Genomic DNA, 27353 nt, shown 5'->3' with positions numbered 1-27353 from the left:
ATCACAGGCAGCAATGGTGGTGGTGTAGTTTTAAAATACCCCGTTTTTCTGTCACCAACTACACTTTTAACAGTGTTTTAGCCAAGAATGTCGCGCCGCAATCTTCACATGTCTGGTCAGGTTGTCAACATAGAACATGTTTGCAAAAGTGCTCAGATGTTTTCAGAGATTTCACTGCTCTGCTAACAGCATGCAGAGTGCACCGAGGGGGTTACGTCAACCGGTTTGTTTACATATTCCACTCTCCGTGTTCCACATGTTGCATTCGCAGATTCTCATTTTCACCGAACGATGGTCTCTTTCCGCCTGGTCTTGTGTGTCTGTGCTTCTGTAACATAAAGAACGAGCTGACATTTTTCTGACGAAACCAGCGATCAGCTCAACAGACCCTCAGTTTACCTGCATGCGTCCTCCTCACCTGTCAGCTGTTTAACACCTGCTGCTAATTCAAGAAACACGCCCACGTTACCTGGTGATCGTCACAGTTTAACTGGGCAGCCGGTGCTCGATATAACGCAATGTCAGCGCATTTTTCTGCATAAGATAAGTAAATATAGTATTTCTCCCGAGCGCAGAGCTGCTGGAGCTTGTTTCCTTACAGAGCACTTTATAGGCGAAGCCACTTTATCAGCGGCTGATGTCCAATCACCGCACACAGCTTTGAAACCTCACCTGAGTTTTAGCTCTCAGTGGTTAAACGCTGGACTTAATTCACTCAGGTTTTGTCTGTCGGGTCACGTTTACTTCGCTGTTTTATTTACAACTGAGCAAATCAGTTTGGCTGAGGCTAAAGTTACGTTTCATAACTGCAGAGTTTTACAGACGTTTAATGGTTCACTGGCACATGTGTTAGACTGAACTATTCGCTTTTCTTTATCTGGTGTGTTTTGGATTTAACAGTGAATTTTGAGATTAAACTGACTTTTAAAATGTTTTTTATACAAAGAGGAAAGAGAAGGCGCATTTCCACCGAGAGGAGCAGAGTTTCCTACAGCATGTTCATCATGAAGACTGCAACCTGGACAGAAATATTATATCATCTGTTTTTTAATAGTTATTCAACTGTATTGTAAGCACCAGCTATCTGTTAGAATTTTTAGAGTTTACTTAACTAAAAATAAATGAGGTTAACATATAATTTGTGTGATTTCTCTCTCTCTCTCTCTCTCTTTTTTTTTTTTCTTTTTCGGTCATGTTATGTTTAAGGTTTGTTACAAACTATGAAACACATCGTGCAGACTTCTGGATGTTAGAAGAAAACTAATACTGCTCATGAATGAGACTAAAGGCAGGAAGGTGTCCTTTAAAACTAAACATGTTAATAGGACCTCCCTGTTTATATCATAGTTTATAATATAACACGTGTATTTCAGTAATAGCCTACTGATTTCAGTGCAGTGGTGAACAGTCACACAGCTCACATGGGCGTTATCTGTGATACTCCTTAACTATAATTTATCCAAGTTAACGTCAGTTAACCATTCAGACAGTTCTTTTGCAATGAAAAACATAAACACCCATGCTGCGTAATGTTTACATTATAGCTGCTTATGCAGTAACCATGGTAACCACGGACTCTGAGCGGCTGGATCGACGGAGGTCAGACAACAATTTTACATGTATGATCTTAAAACAGGACACAGCCACTTTACGTGCTGGCCTCATATCAAATGTGAACGCAGACTGAGTCTATGTTTGACGTTTGCTTTATATCTAATCTTCCTCTCAAACATTTAAACAGCAGCAAGTCTGCAGCTGAGGGAATACAAACTCAAACTGTCGGAACAGGTTCGATCGTGGATTCATTTGGTAATTTATTAAATGTATAACTGTTATTCTAATCTGCTGCTGAGTCTCTTACACTGATGAAAACGCAGATAACACAGATCATGAACGCCTGTTCAACCAATCACTTTCATTCCACTTTGATCTGCGACAAACTGACGGTTCATCTCTGTTACAGTGTTGCGTTAGACTGCTATATTTTTTGTGTTCTTTATGCTGTAGATTTTCACGTCTCTGGAATAGTTGGCAGTATTAAGGATGCTTTTCTGTAAAATCATATTGATATGACCCGTGACATATTCGTAGATGACAGTTAGATAGTCAGCTGGGAAACTCTGGGTTAACTCAGAAAGCTGAAGATATCGTGGATATGCTGATCTTGCTCTGTGGTGTACAGGTCCGTTTACCCTCATGATTAATATTCACAATAAAAATATTAGCCAAACATCATGAAGTCTGTATGTGTTTCATAGTGTCGAACAACCTTTGTACAGTTAAAGCCATCAGTTACTACATGACGGAAACACCAACGTTATCTCTCTTCTGCGATTATACGCAGGTCACGCTGATTACTGAACAAAAACCCAAAGATCAGCTGTTAATCGAATTTATTTGCTCTCTCTCTCCTCCTTAAACATGTTTTAATGTTAGTTATAATTCAGAATTGGCGACTGAAACACGTAGGACACATAAGAACATCAGGAAATAAAACCCGATAAATAACCTCAGTAAAAGAAGTCCGTGTCAGCGGGGATTATTACAGCTGTGTACCGGGGCCTGCGCTTTGTCGGCGGTAATAACAGCTCGATTGCTTTCGAGGCGAAAGGGTCTATCCCACGCTTTGCCGTGAGACTGGGCAGACATCTCCGAAATCATCGAAGCACTTTTGCAAAGAGGCTGTATCTTGACAAACCGACCAGACATATGAAGATTAAACCACTACATTCTCGGCTAAAAAAATATTAAAACTGTATTTGGTGACACACAAACAGGGTTTTTCAAAGTTCAGTTCTGCCGGTTGTTGTGGGCTAAAAACAATGGCCACCAGTATGGAGGACCACAAGAGCCACGCGCATCGAAATAAAAATTTCTGTGCTTTAATAATGAATTGTAGAATAAATTCTGCAATTGTAAATTCATTTTTGAATTCCAATTTAATAAACTGCATTTCAAAATCCTTTTTCCAATTGCATTTCAAAATCCTTTTTCCAATTGCACTTTAATAAACTGCATTTTAAAATCCTTTTTTCAGTTGCACTTTAATAAACTGCAGTTCAAAATCCTTTTTCCACTTGCAATTTAATAAACTGCAGTTCAAAATCCTTTTTCCACCTGCAATTTAATAAACTGCAGTTCTAAATCCTTTTTCCACTTGCAATTTAATAAACTGCAGTTCAAAATCCTTTTTCCACCTGCAATTTAATAAACTGCAGTTCAAAATCCTTTTTCCACTTGCAATTTAATAAACTGCAGTTCAAAATCCCTTTTCCACCTGCAATTTAATAAACTGCAGTTCAAAATCCATTTCCCTTTCCTGTTCGCTCCGGGATTAGCTGCTGGATTAGCTCCTGGATTAGCTGCTGGATTAGCTCTTCGATTAACAACTTGCTGGAGGCTATTCAAATTAGCCACACCGTGGGATGTAAGGAGCTCTCTGATTGGTTGGTCAGACACAGGCTGTCTGCCAGCCTGGATTTTTCTAGCTCATAGCTTCTCCCTGCTAAGAAGCGTGTGTGCTTGTACAAAGGCCGTTCAGCCTCGGGATTTACACTCGGCTCGACACGGATATGTGAAGAATGAAGGGACCCTGCAGCGAAACGGAGAGCGCAACCTCTGACTGAGTACTTGTTTACGCAGTCTGACCACCTGTTGAAGGTAAGGTGCTAACGTGGCTAACGCTAGCATCACCGCACGTAGCCCCATTATTTTAAGGTCATCTTAGCTAATGAAAGTTTTACGTCGCAGCTGTACGAGCTCGCTACGTGTTTTGTAAGCTGCTGTGCTCTTCACAAATAAAGCTGGAAGCAGCTCAGACTGTTAGAACCAGCACTGAGCCCTGTTACATTTATACAGTGTTAGAGCAATGGCTGCAACCTACAGCCTTTAAACTAGCGATTACAATGCTGACAGTAAACTCGTCAGTCCAGATGTTACCACATTACTTTGTGATACTTGGAGTTAAAACAACCGAGACAGGCTGATTAAAATAACAGCTGTCAGTTCTCTCATTCCTTATATCAAGACTGGAGATCACACTACTGATTTCAGTTCATTTAATATGTGAGTGCACAGATTCATTCTCAACTAGACATAAATGATGATCAAAGGTTGTATATATGATGAATTCATCCAATCCCAGCCTCTAACACAGTGCGCTGAATCTTAGCTTTGAATGTCCAGTATATTCTAATCAGTGCAATGTAAGCATTCACTGAACCTACAGTATCTACACCTGTGTGGCAAATGTGTGGTAAAGATACAGATAATGAAATTTAATTATTAATACAATATACATCATGAAAAATGAAAGCTGAAATTGATTCAGTTTAGTACTTTTCTCTGTATGCTCTGTGATTATAAAGGCCTTAAATTCTGTGATATATACTGTAAATGATTTTCACAGAGGTCTTAAAGTAGTTAAATCACTGCTGATAGTCTGGTTGTTTGTATTTTCACATGTTTTTGTGTCTATAGGGCTATTTGATGACGATATGAACTCCTCTGGGAGATGAGGACACACCCACATCTGTTCCATACTGCAGCCATTGATGGTGTTACAGCTCTGAGGCAGCTTTGGGCCATCAGACACACACACTGGAAAACCAGCACCTGGACTTCATGCAGGAGAGACGGCCTCAGTGATGATGGACTCTGCATCCTCTACTTTACCTCTAATCTCTTTCTTCTTTAACACACCATTAAAATCACTCCAAAAGAGTGTAAACTTACTGAGGAAGTCTCTAACTTGTACACATTTGTACTTTTACTTGTTTTATGAGTTATTTTTAAGAAGAGTAAAGTTATTCACATAAAGTTGTTATTCTTCTGTATTTATTCTTTTGTATCATGTACCACAGTCATACTGAACTTTACAGACCTGGTGAATTGGAGAAAACAAAGCGCTCTCTCTCTCTCTCTCTCTCTCTCTCTCTCTCTCTCTCTCTCTCTCTCTCTCTCTCTCTCTCTCTCTCTCTCTCTCTCTCTCTCTCTCTCTCTCTCTCTCTCTCTCTCTCTCTCTCTCTCTCACACACACACACACACACACACACACACACACACACACACATATATATCATTCAGCTTCAGCAGTATTTCTATTCATCTTATGAATTCCAGTCTAATGTCATTTCACTGAGTAGAGTTTTGGTCTTAAACTCCAGAGAATACCACCTGGTTCAACAATCTTTTTATCTGATTATTGGCAAAATGTTTTCTTCTGAGAGATGCTCCTAGAGCTGAAATTGAGCCCAGAGAAACAACAAAGTTTAGTTCCTCTGGATTTTCCATGGGAAATTGTTTTATCACTCATCCAGGTGACTTCTCCAGTGTCACGGATGAGTGATGAATGTATCTCCCACTGGAAACCATTGTGTCCAGTTAAAGTCATTCGTTTTCTTTTAAGGAGAGTTGTTAGATGCTGTGCTCATGAGGACAATAGGTTTTAACTTGCAGCACAATACAAAGCTGCCATACTGGATCAACGATCAAAACACTTAATTGAGCAGAATTAAGGCAAAATGTAATATCCTCATATAATGACACATCACACATGACCCAGCATTGTTCTAAGAATGCAAACTTTCTTATTGGAAGTTTCCACAGCTGCCAGAAAGGGACAGATTTCTGGCTGGTCTTAATGAGTGGTCGTTGCTCTCTCGTTTTCTCTGGAATCGCGGCACAGAGGATGTAACACCCATGATAAGCGCTGAGGTGTGTGTCCCTGTCAGAAATCAGCCATCCTCAGCTTCCAGGTTAGGAAAAGTGGAACCAGAAGATATTCAAATGCATCTCTCCACAGCTGCTGATTAATTCTACAAAAAACAAAGTTTGTTAAAAACATTTGCAGGTGAATCACCACTGATTTATCAGTGACATCCATTTACTCAAAAATTACTGACAAGTGGACAACTAGAATATATAGTTTATAATTTCAAAAATGTCCTGTACAAAATGAACTATATATGACAAATGTGGTGCTTGTGGAATTTTTAACAAGGACCCTACAAAACTTTACTCATGCTGCCAAACTTTTGACAGCTAGGTGTGCAGTTCCTGCTTTAAATGCATTCACTTTTGAGATTAAAAAACCTAAGTGATAAGAGGCCAGAAATGTTTGAACTTGCTTATGAACCTAAATCACTGAGGCCGTCTCTCCTGCATGAAGTCCAGGTGCTGGTTTTCCAGTGTGTGCGTCTGATGGCCCAAAGCTGCCTCAGAGCTGTAACACCATCAATGGCTGCAGTATGGAACAGATGTGGGTGTGTCCTCATCTCCCAGAGGAGTTCATATCGTCATCAAATAGCCCTATAGACACAAAAACATGTGAAAATACAAACAACCAGACTATCAGCAGTGATTTAACTACTTTAAGACCTCTGTGAAAATCATTTACAGTATATATCACAGAATTTAAGGCCTTTATAATCACAGAGCATACAGAGAAAAGTACTAAACTGAATCAATTTCAGCTTTCATTTTTCATGATGTATATTGTATTAATAATTAAATTTCATTATCTGTATCTTTACCACACATTTGCCACACAGGTGTAGATACTGTAGGTTCAGTGAATGCTTACATTGCACTGATTAGAATATACTGGACATTCAAAGCTAAGATTCAGCGCACTGTGTTAGAGGCTGGGATTGGATGAATTCATCATATATACAACCTTTGATCATCGTTTATGTCCAGTTGAGAATGAATCTGTGCACTCACATATTAAATGAACTGAAATCAGTAGTGTGATCTCCAGTCTTGATATAAGGAATGAGAGAACTGACAGCTGTTATTTTAATCAGCCTGTCTCGGTTGTTTTAACTCCAAGTATCACAAAGTAATGTGGTAACATCTGGACTGACGAGTTTACTGTCAGCATTGTAATCGCTAGTTTAAAGGCTGTAGGTTGCAGCCATTGCTCTAACACTGTATAAATGTAACAGGGCTCAGTGCTGGTTCTAACAGTCTGAGCTGCTTCCAGCTTTATTTGTGAAGAGCACAGCAGCTTACAAAACACGTAGCGAGCTCGTACAGCTGCGACGTAAAACTTTCATTAGCTAAGATGACCTTAAAATAATGGGGCTACGTGCGGTGATGCTAGCGTTAGCCACGTTAGCACCTTACCTTCAACAGGTGGTCAGACTGCGTAAACAAGTACTCAGTCAGAGGTTGGCTCTCCGTTTCGCTGCAGGGTCCCTTCATTCTTCACATATCCGTGTCGAGCCGAGTGTAAATCCCGAGGCTGAACGGCCTTTGTACAAGCACACACGCTTCTTAGCAGGGAGAAGCTATGAGCTAGAAAAATCCAGGCTGGCAGACAGCCTGTGTCTGACCAACCAATCAGAGAGCTCCTTACATCCCACGGTGTGGCTAATTTGAATAGCCTCCAGCAAGTTGTTAATCGAAGAGCTAATCCAGCAGCTAATCCAGGAGCTAATCCAGCAGCTAATCCAGCAGCTAATCCCGGAGCGAACAGGAAAGGGAAATGGATTTTGAACTGCAGTTTATTAAATTGCAGGTGGAAAAGGGATTTTGAACTGCAGTTTATTAAATTGCAAGTGGAAAAAGGATTTAGAACTGCAGTTTATTAAATTGCAGGTGGAAAAAGGATTTTGAACTGCAGTTTATTAAATTGCAAGTGGAAAAAGGATTTTGAACTGCAGTTTATAAAAGTGCAACTGAAAAAAGGATTTTAAAATGCAGTTTATTAAAGTGCAATTGGAAAAAGGATTTTGAAATGCAATTGGAAAAAGGATTTTGAAATGCAGTTTATTAAATTGGAATTCAAAAATGAATTTACAATTGCAGAATTTATTCTACAATTCATTATTAAAGCACAGAAATTTTTATTTCGATGCGCGTGGCTCTTGTGGTCCTCCATACACCAGGCCAAAGCAATGGTTTTGAGTCGATCAGCGTTAACCCCGCCCCCTGAGTTTGATGGGTGAGGTTGACAGATAAAATTAATTCATGATGAGAGCCAGGCGCCAGGACTGCCAAATGGTGTATTTAATTAATAAATAATTAATTAAATACACCATTAAATAATTAATTAAATGTGTCAATAATTAATTAAAATGTGAAATACATAAATAATTAATTAAATGTGTCAATAATTAATTACATGTGTCATAACTATTTATTTAATTAATTAATTCCAATTTTAATTAATTATTGCCACATTTAATTAATTATTTAATGGCGTATTTAATTAATTCATTATGGCAGTCCTGGCGTTCCATACATCTGAAGCCGTTAGACTTGTTTGGGTGAAATGTTTGTGCAACCACATTTTTGGTGGTTGCACACCGTGGTACCACGAAGGATTCAGTTTTACCACCACAGTGTAAGACTGTGAAGTGAGCTTACAGCAGTCAACTACAGTGCAGGCCTCTTTTCTTTAGGTCTGGCTTTCAATGAGCCAGACTTGTTATTTTTGAAAGTTATCCTTTCTTTCAAAGCTTTGCCTTTGGAAATTGACTTTTTTTTAGCTGATTGCAGTCTAGTCTTTGTAACATTTCGTTTGTGCGATATGCCTTAACACTAACATATGAACCATGTAAACATAAAAGCTCAAGTGTCTGAATATAATGTAAAACTTAGCAAAAAAACAATTGTAGATTTTCAGGCATGTTTGTTACAGCCGCCTGCTCAAGAATAAAAGATGGTCATACCATAATATTGCCTTTCAAGCTAACTGTCGGAAGTGTACAGCTGTATTTGCCTTACATGCTTTCCCCCCATTTGTTTGTACGTTTCAGTAAATTTCGGCACTTCCCAGTTTCAACAGCACAAAGCTGCCACGTGGTGCTGGTAGGGCCACCTGCGATGTTTAGAATGCCTCCTGCATGAATCCTTGTTTTCAAAAGAGTTTCAAACTTCATGAAGTTAAACTATCAGAAGAATGCAAATAAACAGCTACGATGTCAGACCTTAAAGTATTTCGTTAGAGGTAAAAACAGGGCGTGGCTTTATTTTGGCATAAGACCACTTTGAACTACAAAATGGGAACTATAGTCAGCATCCAGTCTGTCGAACATTATTCAAGCTAGTATTTGGCTTTTTCAAAATCATGTTACTATTATACATAACCCACTTATTCTGACAGCTAGAAGAGACTACCGTTTTAGAATAGTTAGCAATAAGAAACTATTTCTAACATTCATTTGACAATGCCGGCGCTTGGAGCGGACACCTTCAGTAAAATCCTGCTGAAACACTGCCACCTTGTGGTGAAAGTTTTGCATGGGAATCTTAGGGGGTTAAAGGATAGGGATGGGTTTAAAAGTATCAGTTTCCTGATTCAAATCAATTTTAGTTTGAATAATCTCATTTCGATCCATTAAATCCTGAATGTATTTTGCCAGAATCTCACCAAACTAGTTCAGCAGCTGCCAAACAGCTAACCGGTTGTTAAGTGATGACATATGAACCCTGCTTCCGTCCAAACTACTCTGATGTGTCTGATGTGTTTTTAACATGTAGTGATGGCCGAGTGAAGCTTTCTGAAGCACCGAAGCGTTTCAACAGTCCTCTTTAGTGACATCTGGTGGCCAAAAGTATGAAACGCAGCTTAAAACTCAAACTGCTTCATTATGATTGCCCGCTCCTCAGAGCTGAACTGACAGCTTCTGTTTGATATCGGGCTGATGTGTTACATCTATTTCAATAATAAATTATTAGTCCTTGTTTAAATGTGCCATGGTGTGTTCTTGTGACTTCCTAATAAAAACAAACACTAGATATAACGATGTGCTGTGAGGTCCCTGCCTCCACGTGATTATGTAATTGACCCGTGGACAGGTATGCTTCTATAGCAAAACTGCTGATGAACTAGTTTTTCCATTCAAGAATAGGGAAAGCGTCCTCTCTTCCTGGCTCCATGTTGCACACTGGTTCGCTGTCTCTCACACTAAATCACCACCAATGATTCAATTCCTTTTAAACCACTGACTCCACTGTGCCAAATGAAGCTCTGCACAGCAGATCTGCTACAAAAAGCCAGAAAAGGAAAATCTCCTGTTTTATCCTCAGTTACTTTGACACAATGGAGAAGCAGAAGAGAGTTGATGGATGTACAGAAATGAGACAACCATTAGAATGACAGAAAAATACTTAGACAACTTTATTGTGTATCAAAATACTGTCTTACAATCATTTTTAAAGCCTTTTTATTTTGGACAAGATTCTTTTTTTTTGTTCAGAAACAGATTAGGCACAGAGCGGAGCTGGAAGGACAAAGGGAGGGAAACGGGTGAGATCTAAAACACTGAGCAAAAACAAACACCTGTCCACTCCCTCTGACGCGATGAACCACACCATCATCATCGTCGTCAGCCCTTCTGTTAAGCACAACTTTGGAAACTTCCCTTTTTAACATACGAGGCAGTGAGCCACTGCACACTCACGTTTCATGCCGGGGAATCGGGCTCTTTATCCGAGTTCTTACAACCTAATGGACATGGAAGGTCAGTACTGGTGCCACGCTTTCCACAAACAAACAAAACCGAGGAAGTGGCATTTCCAGGCAGCGGTGTCGGGATGACGAGCAAGCTACTGTGAAATGCGTCTTCCCTACTAAGAACAGCAGTGGCTAAACCTGGATCACACTAGCAGCAGGTAAAACAGCTGGGTTAGTAACAGAGCATCATGAACACTCTGGTGTAATGAACAGACATGCGTGTGTGTTCTCATAGAAGCTCATATCAGAGTGAATCCATCATTTACTGTGTGTCAGAGTAGCTCCTCCAGTGTAAACAGTAACTTCCATCCAAAGCAGGGGGCCAGACTCTACTGGCGCTACACTAGCTTCTCATAAATCCACTGAAAAATGGAAAACCGCCTAAGGCACGACTGACTGCTAGCTTACAGTAATAATGAAAAGGTGCGTCGTTCTCGTCCCCAAGTTTACTGAATGTGTTTAGCAGAAGAATGAAGCAAATGACTGTAGATAAAGGAATATTGAATGCACTGAACTTTGAATGGAATTTTAAAATATCCAATCCTGGAATCTGGCTGAGGGGAACACTGATGAAGTCATTGGTAACATGGGAGGGACGTGGAGCTGTAAACAATGATGGCTTAAACAGGAGAAAGTCGTTTTAAACAGTGGTATAATTCTAATCTGCAGAGCTGGATTTTTGCTTTTTATTTTTTTAAACTGTGATGTGGTAGGGGCTGCCGGGGATGTGCTCGTCGCCCCACTTCACCACCAGGATGTACTCTCCCTTTTCCTTGAGCTGGTAGCTCACGTTGTACATGCGGTTGCCCAGATGTTTCACAAGGATCTCCTCGCATGGGACCTTAGGACCGTCCACGCCAACCAAGAGCATGTTACGACCTGCAAAAGATGTTATCAGGTGAGTGATTGCATCAGATCAGAATCAGCCCCAGAGCGTGCAGAAGCAGCCACGCTGCTAAAATGTGTGCAGAATTCCTCCATTGTTGCGTTGCTAAAACAAGCACAGCCTTTCCTCGGAGACGAGTCCTGACAACAGCTTCACCAAACTACCATCGCTGAGTGCTGGCAGGACAACGGGCCTTCCTTCAGATGTCCATTTGCAGGAACAGATTCAATGTCAAGTGAAAGCAGCTCGTATGAAAGCTCTCTACTTATGACTTCTCCACAAAATACAACATCTGATCCTGAATATCGCTCTGACCAGTGTTTTGTTCATGCATATCCTAGCTTTACACACCTGCTTTGCTGCAGTCAACGCTGAAGTTGTTCTTCTGACCAATGAAGCCCTTTGTCAGGCCCGGGCCCTTAGCCACGACCTTGCTGGCATCGGATTGGATAGGAGCACCCTGCTGAGAACAGCTGATGGCACGGGTCACAGGGTCTACAGTAACAGAGGAGGTTTCATGCATACTGTGGCTGGACACAAGCTTGGAACCTAGAAGACGGAGAGGAAGAGGAGTGAGTTAAAGCTGAAGGTATTTCAGTATTTTACATTTAATAAAATAATAATGAAAATATTCCTCCTCACCGGTGATCTTGGCCTTGAAGGGGCTTCCCACAATGTGGTAAGGACCGCCGTACTTAATGGAGATGAGATAGTTACCAGGTGCCATCGGGGTGTACGTGACCCTGTAACCCTCGGGACACTCCACGCAGTCCATCTTCACCTTGGAAGGCCCGTCGATGGTGACCGCTAAAGCCCCGGGCCCTGCGTTGCTCGTGTTCACCACAAATTCACATGATGTTCCTGGAGGTAAATGACACATGACAGGCAGGATATAGGACATCAAACAGGCAAACGAATTTCATTCATCTGCACTCAGGGTGAAAGTGCTACCTGTGGTGCCTCCCTCCAGTCCTGGTCCGTATGCAGACACCATCCCAGGGTCTCCGGCCTGGCCGGTCTCTCCGACTCGAATCTTGAACGGACTACCAGGGATGTGACTTCCGTTGAACTTCACATCAATCAGATAGAGACCATTCTCTCTGGGGATGAACCTGACTGCATATTTATCTATCAAACAGAAGGCACATCAGTCTAACGCGTCACATCAGCTTAGCGAGTGCTTTGAATGGGTTAGGATTGGTTTTCCTGAGGGTACCTTGGTCAATCTCAGTGACGCAGCACTCCTCCAGCGCTCCTGACGGGCTGTGGACCTTGGCATCAATCGCACCCTTTGCTCCGTTAAGGCTGACAGCGAATGACGCCGGTTGGTTCACCTTCAGACCCGATTCCTGCTCAACAACACACTCACAGAATCAAACACTGCATTAAAGGACAAAATGAGCCCCCATGCCTCCGATGCAAAAGGTCACCACACCATAACCACCACTCTTACTTAGCTTACCTGAAGTCGCTAACAAGGCTAAAGAGGAGGGCTGTGCAGTGAAAAGGTGTGCGTGTGTCATATTTTTGCTTGTGCACGTCTGTGTGCACAAGAAGATTCCTGTAAGTGTTTCTAGTAGGTGGTCTGACCATTCATTTTGTAATATATTTGAAAACGCGCGATATGCTTTCAGTGAGCAGTCGGTACTTTGGAGTCGTGCTACCCAAACGCTACGTCCACACAGTGTCTTTGTCATCACTGCATACATGCGCGATACCAAGGCCTGTGTGATGATGCGACACTGACACATGGCTCTAGGGGTGAATGAACAGGAAGAACAGCCCATGTTAAACCTCTTTAACCCTTTAGCGCCCACAAGACTTTCAGAGACGAGAGGCTGTTGGGAGCCTTTAGAATGAGGCACGAGAAACACACACAGTCCTTTTGTATCCCAGAAGCCCTTGCACTGCCCAGCAATGCAGCAGCAGCTGATGGTGATCGTACGTCTGTACCTTTGCTACCAGTGCATGCAAAGCAAACCACTACAGCTGACTTGCTGTCAGAGGTATCCACGCTCAAAACGTCATAAAAACAAAAACCCTCACTGAGCTGCTACAGTAAAAAGAAATAAAAGGCTGGTCTCTTTATGTGATCTAGCACAAGTCACCAACACTCTGCTGCTGCAATGCGGTGTACTGTGGCCTGGTGGTGTGTGCATACGGATGTGTGCGTGTCTCAGAGCCTCACCTGAAGACTGGCAACAGTGAGCCGGCGGGCATCGTCTGACGGCGAAGCCACGGGGACGATGAAGGGGCTGTCGGGGATGTGCTCGTCGTTGAAGCGGATCGACACCTCGTAGTCACCTACACGGGGAACCGTCAGAAAGTCAGTGAAAGTGGCACTCAAGCACAAAACAGTGACAGGATAACACACACACACACACACACACACACACACACACACACACGGGGACCAGGGTCAGAGTACGACTGAAGCATAAAACCACACTATAAACTAGAAATGTGATTCAGTGTGCAGCACAGGCTCGGTCTCTTCTCACCAGGCTCCTGCACGATGTAGGAAACCCCACTGGAGCCGTCCTTGCGGTCCTCAAAGGCGATTTCGGCCTTGCTCGGCCCTTCCACAGCAATACTGAGCCCTCCGGCCCCAGCCTCCCGCGTCCAGATGCTGAACTCAGCTACACACACGCCAAAACAGAGTTAGCTGTACAGTGTAAAATTACACACTGGATTCTGTACACACAACCCAGACACCACACCAACCTGGTACTCCAGCCTCCGCTCTCTCCAGGCCTGGCCCTCCAGCACGCACCTTGTGAGCGCCGCCCTCACCCAGGGGGCCGACAGTGAATTGGAAGGGGCTCCCAGGCACATGCACGCCGTTGTATTTCACACACACTGTATGCACACCGGTCTCAGTGGGCACAAAACGAATGCAGTAGGTGTTATTCTCTCCCTCCATGATGTCAGCCTTGTGAACCTGGCCAGAGGGGCTGGTCACCTGAGCGGTCATGTCCGCTATGCTGATCTCTGAGGACGCACAGATGTAGACATACAAACATGAGGATCACCTAGCGTCAGCTGCATGAGAGAACCTAACCGTGAGAAGGCTGTAACCTCCCCCTTTAGACCCTCGAGCACAGATGGAGAATTAAATACGAGTTCCTGCTCGTCTTCACCTGGGATCTTCAGGCTCAGGTCACACTGGCTGCCAACGTTTGCAACCGATGCTGCCCTCTTCTTCCTGGTGATGCTCTCCTTCATTCTGCCCTCCCCTGTTACCTTCACTGTGAAAGCACTTCCTGTGTATACACATGAACAAATTCACTTTTACAAAACCAAAACCAAAACCTGTGCTTCCTCTGTAATGCGACTGTTTCATGTAAGCACCTGGCACATGTTGGTCAGCAAACTTGATGTTGATGATGTAATTTCCTGGTTCAGTGGGGCAGTAGGTGACCTTGCAGGTGCCATCCTCCTGGTCCTCAGTGTTAATGTCCACTTTGCTGGGGCCTTCAATGGAGAGGCTCAGGCCACCGTAGCCTAATGCATCAAAGATGAGCATGACAAATATGAATGTGTAAAGATAAAATGACAGCATCGATGCTTTCACTGAGCATATACCTGCATCACGAGTGTCGATGATGAACTCTGCAGGCTCAAAGGTCCTGGCCTCGCTCAGCCCCTGTCCACTCACACGCACACGGCTCGCGTCACCAATCTCTGACTGCTTGATCATTACAGAAATTGGGCTGCTGGGAATATGACGACCGTTCTTCTTGATGTTAACAAGGTGCTCGCCAATCTCCTTGGGAACAAAGGAGATTCCTAACACAGACAGAGGAGGGTTAACAAGGCGCCAACCAGCACGCAGCCCATTTCAGCCCCCCCCCCCCGTCTTTTACTTAGGGAACCAGAAAATAATTGGATTCTGATGACTCTTAAACTTATCAGACGCACACTCACCAACGTGACCGTTACGCAGCATCTTCAGCAGGCAGGGCTCCTCTCGCCCTGAGGGTGTTGTAAGAGAGGCTGTCAGCTGGCTGAGGTCGAGCTCTCCGATGTCCAGTGGAATATCTGCAGCCGAGCCCACCTTCAGATGGGACATCCTCATGGAATCGTCACCTACAGATGCAGCAGTAATTGTTAGGCACATGCTAATGGCATAAATGCACTTTTTCTATCATTTTGTGGGGGGGGGGGGGGGGGGGGGGGGGGGGGGAGAGGCTGACCCACACCTGACCGGAGGAGAGGGTGGTGTGTGCTACAGGAGCAGTGGGAAAGCCAATAAAAACGTGTTAACAGCAACGCTGCTGCTCTCGGCTCACACACGTATCCTTACTACATTAACTGGATTTTTATCGTTTCAGTTTGGGCGTCTGATCAGAAGGTTTCCAGGCATGTAGTCTTGGAACATCTCCGGATCCAGCAGGAAGGGAGGAACTACGTTACTGTAGTGTGTGGGCTGCATGGATGTCTACTCTGATGTAGAAAGAGTTACCAGTAATCCTAGCAGAGAAGGGGCTGCCTGGGATGTGCTTGTCATTGTATTTAACAAGGATGCTGTAGTCTCCCGGCAGCACTGGCAGGTAAGACACGGTGCAGGTTCCGTCCTGGTTGTCCACACAGCTGATGTCAGCCTTGGACGGACCCTCGATGGCCAGAGACAAACCCCCTACAAAGATGTGACATGATCATGTGTTCAAATCTGAGGAGGCAGGTAAGTCATAGCCAATATAGTTGCAATCCACAGGTGTGACTGTTACCTACCTTCTCCAGCATCTTTGGTGTTAACGGTAAAGACAGCTGGCTTGTTGACAGTCCCGTGGATAAGGCCAGGCCCATAGGCACTGACATTACCACTGTTCATGTAATCCACGTAGAACTGCAAGGGACTTCCTGTTGGCAGACAGAGCGGTTAGTGTTGCACATCCAAACCATCTTCTCAGTGCACTTTAGAGCCCACACAGTCCTAAATGTGTGCAGATACCAGGGATGTGGATGCCGTCGTATTTGATGTCCATCTCGTGCAGCCCGGCCTCTGTGGGAGCGTACTTGACAGTAACCGTGCCATCTTTGTTGTCGGTGATGTCAGGCTTAGCAACTTTACCCGATGGCATTCGGACCTCACCTGAAGCAGAGGACAACACAATGACACACACATCATTATGATCAAACTATCTGTTTATTAAGTAGACTTGTTACCTGTGATCTCTCCTTTCTGGATGGTGAATGGAATCACCAGGTCAAACGGTCTCAGACTTGCCACATCCAGCCCGTTCATCCCCATTGGTCGGTCTGTTGCCTGAGAGACAGAGTGCACCAGTCAGATCACAGGTTGTTAAGAGATCGTGGCAACCGTTCTGGTTACAGTGACAACATGTCAGACAAAATGAACACAGTGCGGGATGGAAGAGGAAAATGCCAACAATGAACAGAGGAGGAGACGATGAGATGGAATGATAATGGCGACCGTGGTCAGGATGATGGTACGGACAAGCTGCAAGAGCAGGATGGGGACAAAACATTGGAAAGCCATTTTGAAAAACGTGGAGTAGCTGCAACGGCCAAATTTAGGATTTTCAAAATGGCCTTTTTTCCCTCTGAAGCCAGGTCGACATGGAGCACTGTCCACCAGGGCTGCATAATGCTTCAGTAAATATATAATTTGGTCCCATGCTACGAAGGAAACCTCTGTTCAGCCCATACAGTAGGCTTTGGACCCTGAACTTTAACATTATGCAGCTCTGCTGAACCGTCCATGTGTCCCTGGCATCCTGTTTGGAGAGAGAAACGAGAGAAAGCACCCTCTCAGTGATGAAACACCTGCAATGAGACACAGCAAACAATGATGAAAGGAGACCATGTGCGCCATAGACGACAAAGGGACAACAGGGAGAAGCAAAACTGAAGCCGAGAAGGCCGAGAGACTGGAGGCTGAGGATTTAGATACCCAGGGCTGTTGAGTGTAGTACTGGGGCATTTGGCTCTGTTGCATGAGCTGGTCTGATGGAGCTCCTTCCAGTGCCTGGAGGGTGTAGGTAGGGATGGTGGAGGGAATTGAGAGAGTGAAAAAGATAAGGCATTGAAGCGGATTAAAACGGCAGTCAAAGTGATTTAGAGAAACGGCTGCAGGCGTCAGGACCAATCACAAAGCCTCTGTAGGGGAAGTAGTTGAAAGCATCTGTGGTCCAAGGCTCTGACAAACCTGTAACTGCTGGTAAACAACCAGCTCAGTAGTTACTGTACCGACGAGCAACGCAAACACTCTGCATCAACCTGTAATTCTTACCACGTCTACATCAGCTGCTGCTCATTTGAATTTAAACTCTGTCCTCATACAGGCCCCGCCCCTCTACACCGTCTTACTGAGGAGTACTCAGTCGGGGGAGGGGGGGGGGCTGAGTAATGACAAATGAAGCCAATACAGGCGTGACAAAGCTGCACCTCCTCATTGTCCTATAAAGCTCCCACATCCACCTTTACAGCAGGAAAAACAGAACGAGCTTACACTCTGCCCATGCTGACCAAAGCTGCTTTTTCTACCCACTTCCAAAGCAACACAACATGTGTGACTTTAAAACATTAAATCAGGGCTTCGGCATTTCGGGGTGCGTATGCGTTTACTTCAGTTGGTGGCATTTGTCACTCTTACTAGCAGCCCACCAGGAGCGCAGAACGCACAAACTGCCTGAAATGTGTCGACAGAAACATTTCAGGCAGTTTGAGTGATTCTGCACTCCAGATGGGTTCATTGCAATAAAATAAATTTCATCGTGATGACGGATTAATCCACACTCACACGTTAACGTGGACAGCCCTTATTAGTGCTCATTTAAATTGCTTGCCTAGAATTTGAGGACAGTTTATCTTGGGCCCACTTCCTGTCAGTTATCTCGCCCAGAGTCGTCTCATGTCGGTGACTTTGTTTTCTCGCGTCACCAGCTTCAAGCTGCAGCCTGCTTTCACTGTGGCTGCAGCTTCAGACTGAACTCTGCTTCTCTAAGTTGAGGCTCATTCTTGTATCTGACACTGAGAACTCAGTTTTCATGAGATTCTAGCAGAGCAGGCTTACACGTGCAGATCACTCACCGTGACTTGGAACGGACTGTTAGGGATGTGCTCCCCTCCAAAGCGGACGCAGATCACATACTCGCCAGGCTGTGGCGCCGTGTAGAAGATGTCGAATGTGCCGTCCTCATTTTCAACCACGTCCACGTCGAGCTCCGCCCCCTCTGGCGTGCAGACGCTGCACGTCACCTTGCCTTTTCCGGCAGCCTTGGCGTCCACCGTGATAACCGTCTGTTCGCCAATCTGGATAGTTGGGCCAACACCGGCACCTTCAGATAAAAATAATCAGAAAATGCATTTAAGTCGTTTCTTACACAGACAAAGGCACTGGCAGACGCATCATTCAGCATGCACAGTCCACAACCATAAGACCAGGTTAAATCTAGTCATGTTATTACCATCACTCAAATATTGTTACCAATAACCGTTACAGTTTCCATGTATGAACAGAAAGCTAGATTAGCCAGAGTGCCATTCCACCATGCCTTCCTACCTGTTAGTCCATTAGTTTGTCCAATATAACATGGAGACACACAGTTATGAGAGAGGAAGCGTAAAATGAGATGGAAGGGGGAAAAAAAAAAAATGGTCTGGGAAAGTGAAATGTAGAAGAGAAACAAGCAAAAGGATGGGATGTCCTGTTGAAAGCTGGTGCCACTATCCTCCATGCTGAGAAACAAGACAACAGAGAAGGTCCTCTACATGATAAAAAGGCTTACCTAAACCGTGACCGCCGATTGAGACTGAAAGTAGGAACGGTGAGAAGCGAGGGAGCCAGAGAAAAGTGACAAATAAAAGACAGTCAGGTGGGGTGGAGGTGACGGGTGGCAATAACTGTGCTCCAAACAGTTGGATGAAACAAACGGTGGTGGAGTGTGAAGCGGGGCAGACGGGGTGGTGTGTGCGTGTCTGTGTGTGCGTGTCTGTGTGTGTGTGGGGCCCGGCTGAGTGAGGAGTGTGCAGGGTGCAACTGAGGAGCACAGCGTGAGGAATGCCACATACCAATACACAGAAAACTGATGAGATACGAGCAGCAGGTACACTGAGAGGCGCTCTAGATCACATGACCTCCAACAAACCACTCACATAATCATCTGTGGAGCCAAACGTCCGTGAGCCCTCAGGTGTGGGTGGGTAGGAAGACTTTCAATCGTTGTCAAACACGTAGTTAACCAAAGAGAGTGCCTCATTCATGTATGTTTGACTATAATTCATAAAAACCAAACAGGACTTCTATCATCTGAGCTCAAACTCACTGATGTCATGGATCAGGTGACTTAAAGGGCCGGTTTCAAAGACAACTATAAGGAACCAAAGCCGGTAGTCCTACCTGGCTGTTAGAAAACATTCAAGCTTCACTTTCAGAAGCAGAAGCTCTGCATGTGATTACAGCCGACTGATTAAACTGGAACTTCCTCAACGCTCGACTTTAAATACCAGATCCTGACTCTTCAGTTCAAAGACATGCTGAGCGCTCGATGCTCGTGTTCTGTAGACGCATTTATAAGTATTTACCCATTTGTAAATCTGCACCGCTCAAAGAACTGTGCAACATTTTCTGTAATATATAAAATCCTGTAGGAGCAACTGTTCCTGCATGAGAGAGGAGAGAAACGTTTTGTGGCTCTGAGTAAAACCCCTTTGACCTCTGCTGGCTGCAGGAACTCTGGATTTTAATAGCAACAGGTGGAAATGTGGGGCATATACTGTTGATAACAATCAGATGTGTTGGAAATCATTGTGTGTCAGTATTCTACACAATCTGTTTCACTAATTATTCCTGCTGAGACGAGAAACTGATCAGCAGTACAGCCGACTGAGTTGGTAGAATAACAAAACCCAACGTGTATGACTGCAGCAGCCCGTCCTGGACATACCTGTGACGGTGCACTTGCTGGCATCTCCGGTGGGCAGAGCCCTGATTCGGTAGGGTGAATAAGGGATCTCGTCTCCTCCGTACTTAATGAGAATGGTGTATCTGCCAGTCATGTCTGGCACATAAGACACCAGGTAGGTCCCATCATGGTTGTCACGGATATTTGCCTTCTTGGGCTTCCCCTCTGGGTCCTTCAGGAGAAAACAAAGCATTAGCTGAACATCGCAGCTCTGATTCTTGTGCTTATGTGGTCCGAGCACTCACAGTGATCTGCACTGCCAGCAGTCCCTCGCCTGCATCTTTGGCATCAATGGTGAACTCCACCGGCAGAGAGGCGGGCACTCCGGTGGTGTTAAGGCCGGGTCCGCTTGCACGCACCTTGCTGGCATCATGGGTGGGCAGCACCTTCACCTTGTACGGGCTGACAAAGAGAGAAGGACTGGCTGTGGGATACAGTCTCATCGACAGAGCCGAGTAAACCACGGGCGGGTTACATGTTTCATTAGCAGGCTGATGAAACGAGCTGTGTCGTTAGCCGACTTCAGCCATGCAGACAGGTGACCGTCTATGGTAAAGCATGAAGATCACCGGGACAGCACAGTTATTATTCCAGCCAGACTTCAGCTACTTCATTCTAATAATGCAGGAACTACAAACATTTATTACTACTGGCTTTTAAATGTGGTTCTTCTATTCAGAAAAACAAAACTAACATTGTTTTCTGTTTTCTGTGCTGGTCACAGGCAGACGTTGATCATCACGGTTAGATATTAGGAAATAGATTAAAATATGTGCATATTTAGGCTGATACACTGCCTGAGAGTTACCTGCGTGGGATCTCCTCATCAGCATACAACACATTGATGGAATAGGGTCCCTCTCGAGTAGGAACATAGTTGACTGTGTGAGTCTGGTCCCCGTTATCCACCACCTCCACCGGCTCCACCACACCTGAACACACACAGAAAGAAGCCAAATACCAAGTTTAACATCTTCTAAGAGCTCTCTGGTACACAGTTAATCATAGATATGTTAGAAGCCAGATCACCTTTGGGCCCTTGTACTCGGACCTGCAGCGGGGCAACTCCAGCTTTGGAGGCATCCACTGTGAACGCCTGAGGAATGTTGGCTCTGACATTGTTGCCGAGGCCGGGACCCTGGCACTTCACCTTGGTACTGTCCACTGTGTCGCTGACGGGCACAGAGAACGGACTTCCTGCAAACAAACATGAGGGAAACGATATTTAAGGCCTCTGTTTAACCACAGGGGATGGAGTACATTTCAAAAGTATGTTCTTCTCACAGTTGTATTTCTACTACTACTAAAACAGTATTCAGTACCTGTGATGGGCTGTCCTCCGTAGGTGATGTTTAGGTTGTACGTGCCAGGCTCGTATGGGATGTACTCCACACTGCAGCTGCCATCCTTGTTGTCAGTGCAGGACATTTTGGCCTCCGATGGACCTTCCATAGCTAGACCCAGGCCACCAGTACCTGCTCCTCTGCACAGGGAAGAAAGACTTTCACAATAGGAGCAGGAAACAGATTTGTGACACGCCACCATGAACTCGTCTCACCTGGTTTCCACGGTGAACTTGTTGGGCTTGTTGGTGGTGCCACCTTTCAGACCAGGGCCGTGCACACGAACACGAGCCGGGTCGCAGCCTTCAGTCACAGCAACACGGAACGGGCTCTTTGGTACCGGAGAGCCATCATAGCAAACTTCCACAGTGTGTGGGCCTGAAACACACGCACTCAACTCAAAGTGGAGAAGAAGAAAAACACTCACAGCTACTGTACCCACTGCTGCACTTGAACTCACCCTCCTCGTAGGGAGTGTACTCCACATTGTAGGTTCCATCCCGACGGTCCGTGATCAGGGCATCCGTGCGGCTCCCAGAGGGGTTGCTGATGTGGGTTTTGATGTGGTCGCCTCCAGTCTGTGTGAGAGCGCGAGCATCCACAGTGAAGTCTGTAGTGGCCTCACGGAAGACTCCTGAAAGGACACAGGTTATCTCTAAATACAATCATAAGCTCATTTACATTTCACACAGCTCCCTTTATTCTTCACATAACGTTATTCACACAAGCTTGGGCCCCAATTTCACCTGAATTCTGCAATAATCTACAGATCAGATCATCTCCCATCAATAAGACTATGGTGATAATGGGAGGAAGAAACCAGCACCAGCCCCCCATAAAGGAACACACACACACACGTTACACTTGTTATTTCACCTTTGCCTTCCACTCCTGGTCCGAACACCAGAATACCGCTGGCATCAACGGCAGGCTCCACGTTGAGCCGAGCAGGGAAGTTGGGCACATCCTGGCCACCATAGCGGATGGTGAGCGTGTACGAGCCGGGGTACAGAGGGATGTAGGTAATCGTGTAGGTTCCATCTCCGTTGTCTTGGATGTGAACCTCGGCCTCGGTGCCGCTGTCCGATATGATCTCAATAGTCAGCTCAGCAGGGCCGGCATTGGTACAGTCCACAATGAACTCCCCCGTCTCGCCGACCTTGGCGCGCTCCAAACCTGGGCCTGAGCAACGTACCTGAGAGGAAAGGTGACACGGAACAAAGATCAATGATTCAGATCTGCAAGCATGTCAAGCTGAATTAATTTACTTCACACAGGTTTAAGAACATCCAGAAGCGTTTGTGGCCAACCTTGGAGGGGTCTGTTGCAGGGTAAGCTGTGGGGGTGAAGGGGGAGCCAGGGATGGGCACTCCATCATAAGTCAGTTCAACCTGGTATGGTCCTGCTTCCCGGGGGATGAATTTCACCTGACTAGTCTCTGGGCTCAGCCCAGGCTCCACCTGGAACAAAACACATTAATGTGACTTTACCAGAAGCATGAGGAGAGAGAAAGACGCGGCACTGAAAGAGTGCTGGAATACTGGGAGAACTTCCAGGGAGACCAAATAAGTGGCTGGCGGTGTAAGACGGCGGTGGAGTGGACTTTGATTTTACCAATAAGGATAAATAAAATGTTTATTAAAAACCAAAAACAGGATGAAACTGGTTTAAGACTCAGAGAGGAAAACATTAACTCCTATATTGTCCCATTAAAAAAGGAGACTTGGTGTCATACTTTGCTGGACACTGGTTTCCCTCCTGGTCCAGTCACTTTGGCAGCAACCTTGCCCTGACCCCCAGCACCCTTTGACTTGACAGTCACTTCCTGATCTTTGCCGACAGTCATCTCTGCAAGAACACAGACCAAAGAAAACACACTGACCTGCCTGAAAAGATTCTTTTTTAAACACATCAATATACTGACAACCATGCAAGGGAGAAAGCCATGGTGAAAACATTCATGTTAGACAGTAGGCTTTATATAGGCTGAGGTTTGCTGTCAGGTGTGGCTGGACAAGAACAATGACACAGGTACATACTGTCTCCCAGGCCGGTCACGTTGACCTTGCTGAGGTCCAGTGTGGGCGCCACGCCGACGTTGAAAGGGCTCTTGGGAATGTGATCTCCACCGTAGGTCACAGCAACTCCCAGTGGACCCTGTCACAGCAAAGAGGGGCGATCCACACCATCCCATTTAATATGATGCATAACAGCCAGAAGAACGCTTCCTGTTCTGATAAGAAGCCACAAGATACAAAGTAGCTACAACTGGCAAATCCTGCATGTGGGAGCACTCCTCTCTCACCTGTTGCACAGGTGTGTATTTAACAGTGTGTGTGTTGTCGTGGTTGTTGATGATTTCAAAGTCTTTCACAGCCTCTCCTTTGGTGGGGCCGCTGAAGCTGCAGTCCAGGTTTGCCTTTCCTGCTCCTTTAGTGCTGACGGTGAAATGAGTGGGCTTGTTCAGCTCCACGCCTGAAAGACAGCATTCAACTGGGTTAGGGAGTCTAATTAGACAAATATCATCTTAAGCTAATGAGCAGGAACAGTGACTTGTCCAAATAAATCCTATTACGTGACTCATCTTTGCCATCTTACCTCTGTCAGAAGGACCTGTTTCCATTAGCAAAGCAGCTCCAACCCTGTTTATTCTTGTTTTTAAATCCTTGTGATTTTGGATCTTGTCAGTTTCGTCAAACATGTTCTTGCTACAGATGTTAAAGCATTAAGAGTGCTATGAAGAGTTGTTCCATGCAGTTTGACACTGACCGTCAAACCTTTGAGCGTTCAATCTACAGCCAATCGAATGTGGCCACACCTGTTTTTGTTAGCGCCCTCTGGCTTGGTGTTCTTACCACTGCGGCTCAGTCCTGGTCCCTCCGCCTTGACTTTGCTGGCATCATGAGAAGGATCCACTTTGACCCTGAAGGGCGTCATTGGAATAGCCTAAACGCAAACATGAAGACACGCATTACAATAAACCCTGAGTCCTGGAAACAGTCTGCCTTCTAACCCATATAAATACTGGAGGATTCAGAGTCACCTGGTCAGCAAACAGCACCATGATGGTGTAGCTGCCTGCTCCAGGGGGAGTATATTTGACGGTGAATGTATCGTTGTCGTTCCTGATGATGTCAAAGTCGATGTCAGCCTCTGCAGGTCCCACCACTCCCGGGGCACACTTGATGCCTATGCTGATGTCACCTGATGGCCGAGGACAAAGGTTAGCACGTTAGCATGTTATAGGTAACGCTTTACAGCCTCAAACAGCAGCTGGGTGAAATACGTTTCCTATAATATCTGTTCATAAACATGTTATTGTTGTTTGGAACATTGCTTTGACCGGATTTACTCTCTCAGTTTTCTGGAGCTTTACCTTGACCAGCCTCTGAGCAGTCAACAGTGAAGTATGTTGGCTCGAAGGCCTTGAGGCCCGTCTTTGCAACTCCAGGCCCAGAAACCTTCACCTTGTTTGGATGACAGCCTGCTCCGATATTCATCTGTGGGCACAAACACCAAAACTCAGGAGACTCTCAGTGAGAAGAAAAGGCGAAGCCTGCATAGCAGAGCATACTCACCCTGAACGGACTCTCAGGGATGTTAACGTCTCCCCAGGACACCATCACAGTGTGCTTCACAGGTTTTCGTGGGGTGTAGGTGCAGCTGTACGTGCCGTTGCCATTATCCTTCACCTGGACGTCCACAGAATTGCCTTCACCATCCTGTGCAGAGGACGAGGGATTAGTTCAGTCAGATTTAATACATATTTACCATATTTGTGGTCATAAACAAACCCAGACATACCTGAGCTACAATTTTCAGAGGCGCTTTTCCTCCTTGCTTGGCATCAACTGTGAATTCGGTGGGTTTTCCAACAGCCAGTCCACTGCTCTGTAGGCCTGGGCCGTACGCCTTAACCTAGACAAAACAACACATGTACAACAGCCAGAAGAGCATTTACACACTACAGTGCTGTGAAGACATAGCTGCCTCCTTCCTGATTTACCATCTTTTTCCATATTTATCACACTGACATGTTTCAGATCAGTTTTTAATATTAGACAAAGAACGTGTCCTATTAAAATGCAGTTTTCCAAACACACTTGGTCCTACAGGAAAAAGTAATTCACTAAACCTGACACCTTGTGTGTCACCTCTGACACCAAGAACTGCAGCAAGTGTCTGGTGCAGGAAATCTCCCTTTGCCTTTACACAATCGTTTTAACCCATCCACTCCCACCATGATCTCAGGCCTCGAGGCGACAGTCATGAAAACTAATCTTAACTGAAGAAAGATTGTTAGATGGACTCGTCCATGGTCTCCACGTGCATCTCTCTGGGTGGGTGCATACCTTGTCTGGGTAAAAGTCTTTCCCTGGTGGGTTGACGATCTCAGCCATAAAGGGAGAGTGCTGGATGTCCTCGTTGTTGCAGAGCACATGGACGGCATACTCGCCAGGCTCTGTGGGCCAGTAGCGCACGTCACACGATCCATCACCCTTGTCATCACACTCGATCTTGGCCTGAGACGGACCTTCCACAGAGAAACCTGAAGAACAGTTTCAAAGAAGAAACTGAAGATGATCTGCACATGCTTTCAGGACCAACCCCACCCCCGCGTACGGCACTTACCCAGTGTACCGACATTGTCTCCAACAGCCTCCACCACAAAGTCAGCAGATTTACCAACAACACCTCCTTCCAGTCCAGGACCCCAGGCCCTCACCTTCTGCTGGCCAGCCTCAGTGCCAATCTTCACCTCCATGGGACTAAACAGAGCAGAATGATCAGTCACAATGACAAGTTGGAGTCAGTGTTTTGTTTGCACGCCCATGTGTACCTGCGTGGAATGTGCTGTCCTCCCCAGGTGATGGTGATGGAATATGTTCCAGGTGTGGTGGGGTAATACTCAAATCCATACACGCCGTCTCCAAGGTCTTTCCGTTTACACGGCTCCTCCAGACCCTCTGTGAACAAGATGCCTTTGCATTATTTCTTAATCCAGTCTTACTTGATCATTTTAGGAAGGAGGACGCATTCCCAGTCTGTTTGTAGTGAAACCACAAACGATAGATTCACTGGCCGCTCAGAACCACATTTAAAAAAACAAAACCATAGCTCAGAGTAGAAATCCTCTGAGGCGATCGTGATTTTTGGTTGCATTAAAAAAAAGGTACATTTTTAAAATGCTTTATGGACAGAATTGTTCCCGTTGGACACAAGAAGCAGACTCTGCAGCCTGATCAGGCTGCTGTTTGTGCAGCTGGCTCACTGTGCTGTGATAACAGTGTGTTTGTCAGTGAAGACAGTCTGAATGTCAAAGAGAGCAGAGGAGGGCTGCAGACGTCAGGAGCTACTCTTTCAGTGACAACAGCTGGCTGTGCTCGTTCGTCTTCACTGTTCTGTTGGTTTGTTGTCAGGTAAAGATTATCTGGGGCTTTGTAAATCCAACAACATCATTTACTGATGTGTTCATTCGTTTGTTGGGTTTGTCCTCTTCAGATTGCAAACATTAATCCCACCTCAAGCACAAAAACCAATGTGAACGTTTGGATTAGAACTCACTGGGGCCCTTGATGGTGACTTTCAGCTCCCCAGTGCCGGCTCCTTTTGTGTAAACCTTGAAGTCTGCAGTCTCCTTCACCCGGAGGCCCTTTGGCTGCAGACCACGACCCTTGGCTCTGCAGAGGCTGGGGTTACATGCTGTGGACAAACAGAGCGAGTGAGAC

At 45.3% G+C, this 27353-nt stretch overlaps 1 protein-coding gene and 1 long non-coding RNA gene across 3 annotated transcripts in view; both read right to left on the bottom strand.

The window, feature by feature from the left end:
* Positions 1-5527: 5527 nt before the first annotated feature.
* LOC134618895 (uncharacterized) lies at positions 5528-7567 on the bottom strand. The gene is made up of 3 exons (XR_010091939.1): positions 7129-7567; positions 6137-6309; positions 5528-5816 (listed from the first exon to the last, which is right to left on the bottom strand). It is a non-coding gene; the product is annotated as an uncharacterized LOC134618895 (long non-coding RNA).
* Positions 7568-10105: 2538 nt separating this feature from the next.
* flna (filamin A, alpha (actin binding protein 280)) overlaps positions 10106-27353 on the bottom strand; it is a 41819-nt gene continuing 24571 nt past the window's right edge. Inside the window, exons 10-49 of one of the 2 annotated variants that reach the window (XM_063464821.1) lie at positions 27190-27327; positions 26465-26591; positions 26257-26393; positions 25977-26173; positions 25429-25542; positions 25203-25346; positions 25001-25124; positions 24668-24828; positions 24480-24570; positions 23930-24099; positions 23664-23781; positions 23360-23472; positions 22935-23084; positions 22501-22819; positions 22085-22258; positions 21840-22002; positions 21604-21764; positions 21311-21478; positions 21090-21213; positions 20527-20683; positions 20264-20453; positions 19106-19129; positions 18408-18655; positions 17269-17343; positions 16521-16620; positions 16306-16446; positions 16086-16214; positions 15817-15990; positions 15279-15440; positions 14937-15140; positions 14703-14855; positions 14492-14614; positions 14076-14342; positions 13853-13990; positions 13540-13655; positions 12568-12700; positions 12303-12479; positions 11994-12212; positions 11703-11900; positions 10106-11344 (exon numbers count right to left, since the gene is read on the bottom strand). In XM_063464821.1, the coding sequence (XP_063320891.1) occupies positions 11160-11344; positions 11703-11900; positions 11994-12212; positions 12303-12479; positions 12568-12700; positions 13540-13655; positions 13853-13990; positions 14076-14342; positions 14492-14614; positions 14703-14855; positions 14937-15140; positions 15279-15440; positions 15817-15990; positions 16086-16214; positions 16306-16446; positions 16521-16620; positions 17269-17343; positions 18408-18655; positions 19106-19129; positions 20264-20453; positions 20527-20683; positions 21090-21213; positions 21311-21478; positions 21604-21764; positions 21840-22002; positions 22085-22258; positions 22501-22819; positions 22935-23084; positions 23360-23472; positions 23664-23781; positions 23930-24099; positions 24480-24570; positions 24668-24828; positions 25001-25124; positions 25203-25346; positions 25429-25542; positions 25977-26173; positions 26257-26393; positions 26465-26591; positions 27190-27327 (6206 nt within the window). In that variant the 3' untranslated portion in view covers positions 10106-11159. The remainder of the gene's footprint in view (positions 11345-11702; positions 11901-11993; positions 12213-12302; positions 12480-12567; positions 12701-13539; positions 13656-13852; positions 13991-14075; positions 14343-14491; positions 14615-14702; positions 14856-14936; positions 15141-15278; positions 15441-15816; positions 15991-16085; positions 16215-16305; positions 16447-16520; positions 16621-17268; positions 17344-18407; positions 18656-19105; positions 19130-20263; positions 20454-20526; positions 20684-21089; positions 21214-21310; positions 21479-21603; positions 21765-21839; positions 22003-22084; positions 22259-22500; positions 22820-22934; positions 23085-23359; positions 23473-23663; positions 23782-23929; positions 24100-24479; positions 24571-24667; positions 24829-25000; positions 25125-25202; positions 25347-25428; positions 25543-25976; positions 26174-26256; positions 26394-26464; positions 26592-27189; positions 27328-27353) is intronic. The other variant, XM_063464822.1, reaches the window with a different exon arrangement.

This window comes from Pelmatolapia mariae, linkage group LG20 (assembly GCF_036321145.2).
Source record: "Pelmatolapia mariae isolate MD_Pm_ZW linkage group LG20, Pm_UMD_F_2, whole genome shotgun sequence".
In the NCBI taxonomy this organism is placed as follows: Eukaryota; Metazoa; Chordata; class Actinopteri; order Cichliformes; family Cichlidae; genus Pelmatolapia; species Pelmatolapia mariae.
This window is presented reverse-complemented; position numbering and strand designations above follow the sequence as displayed.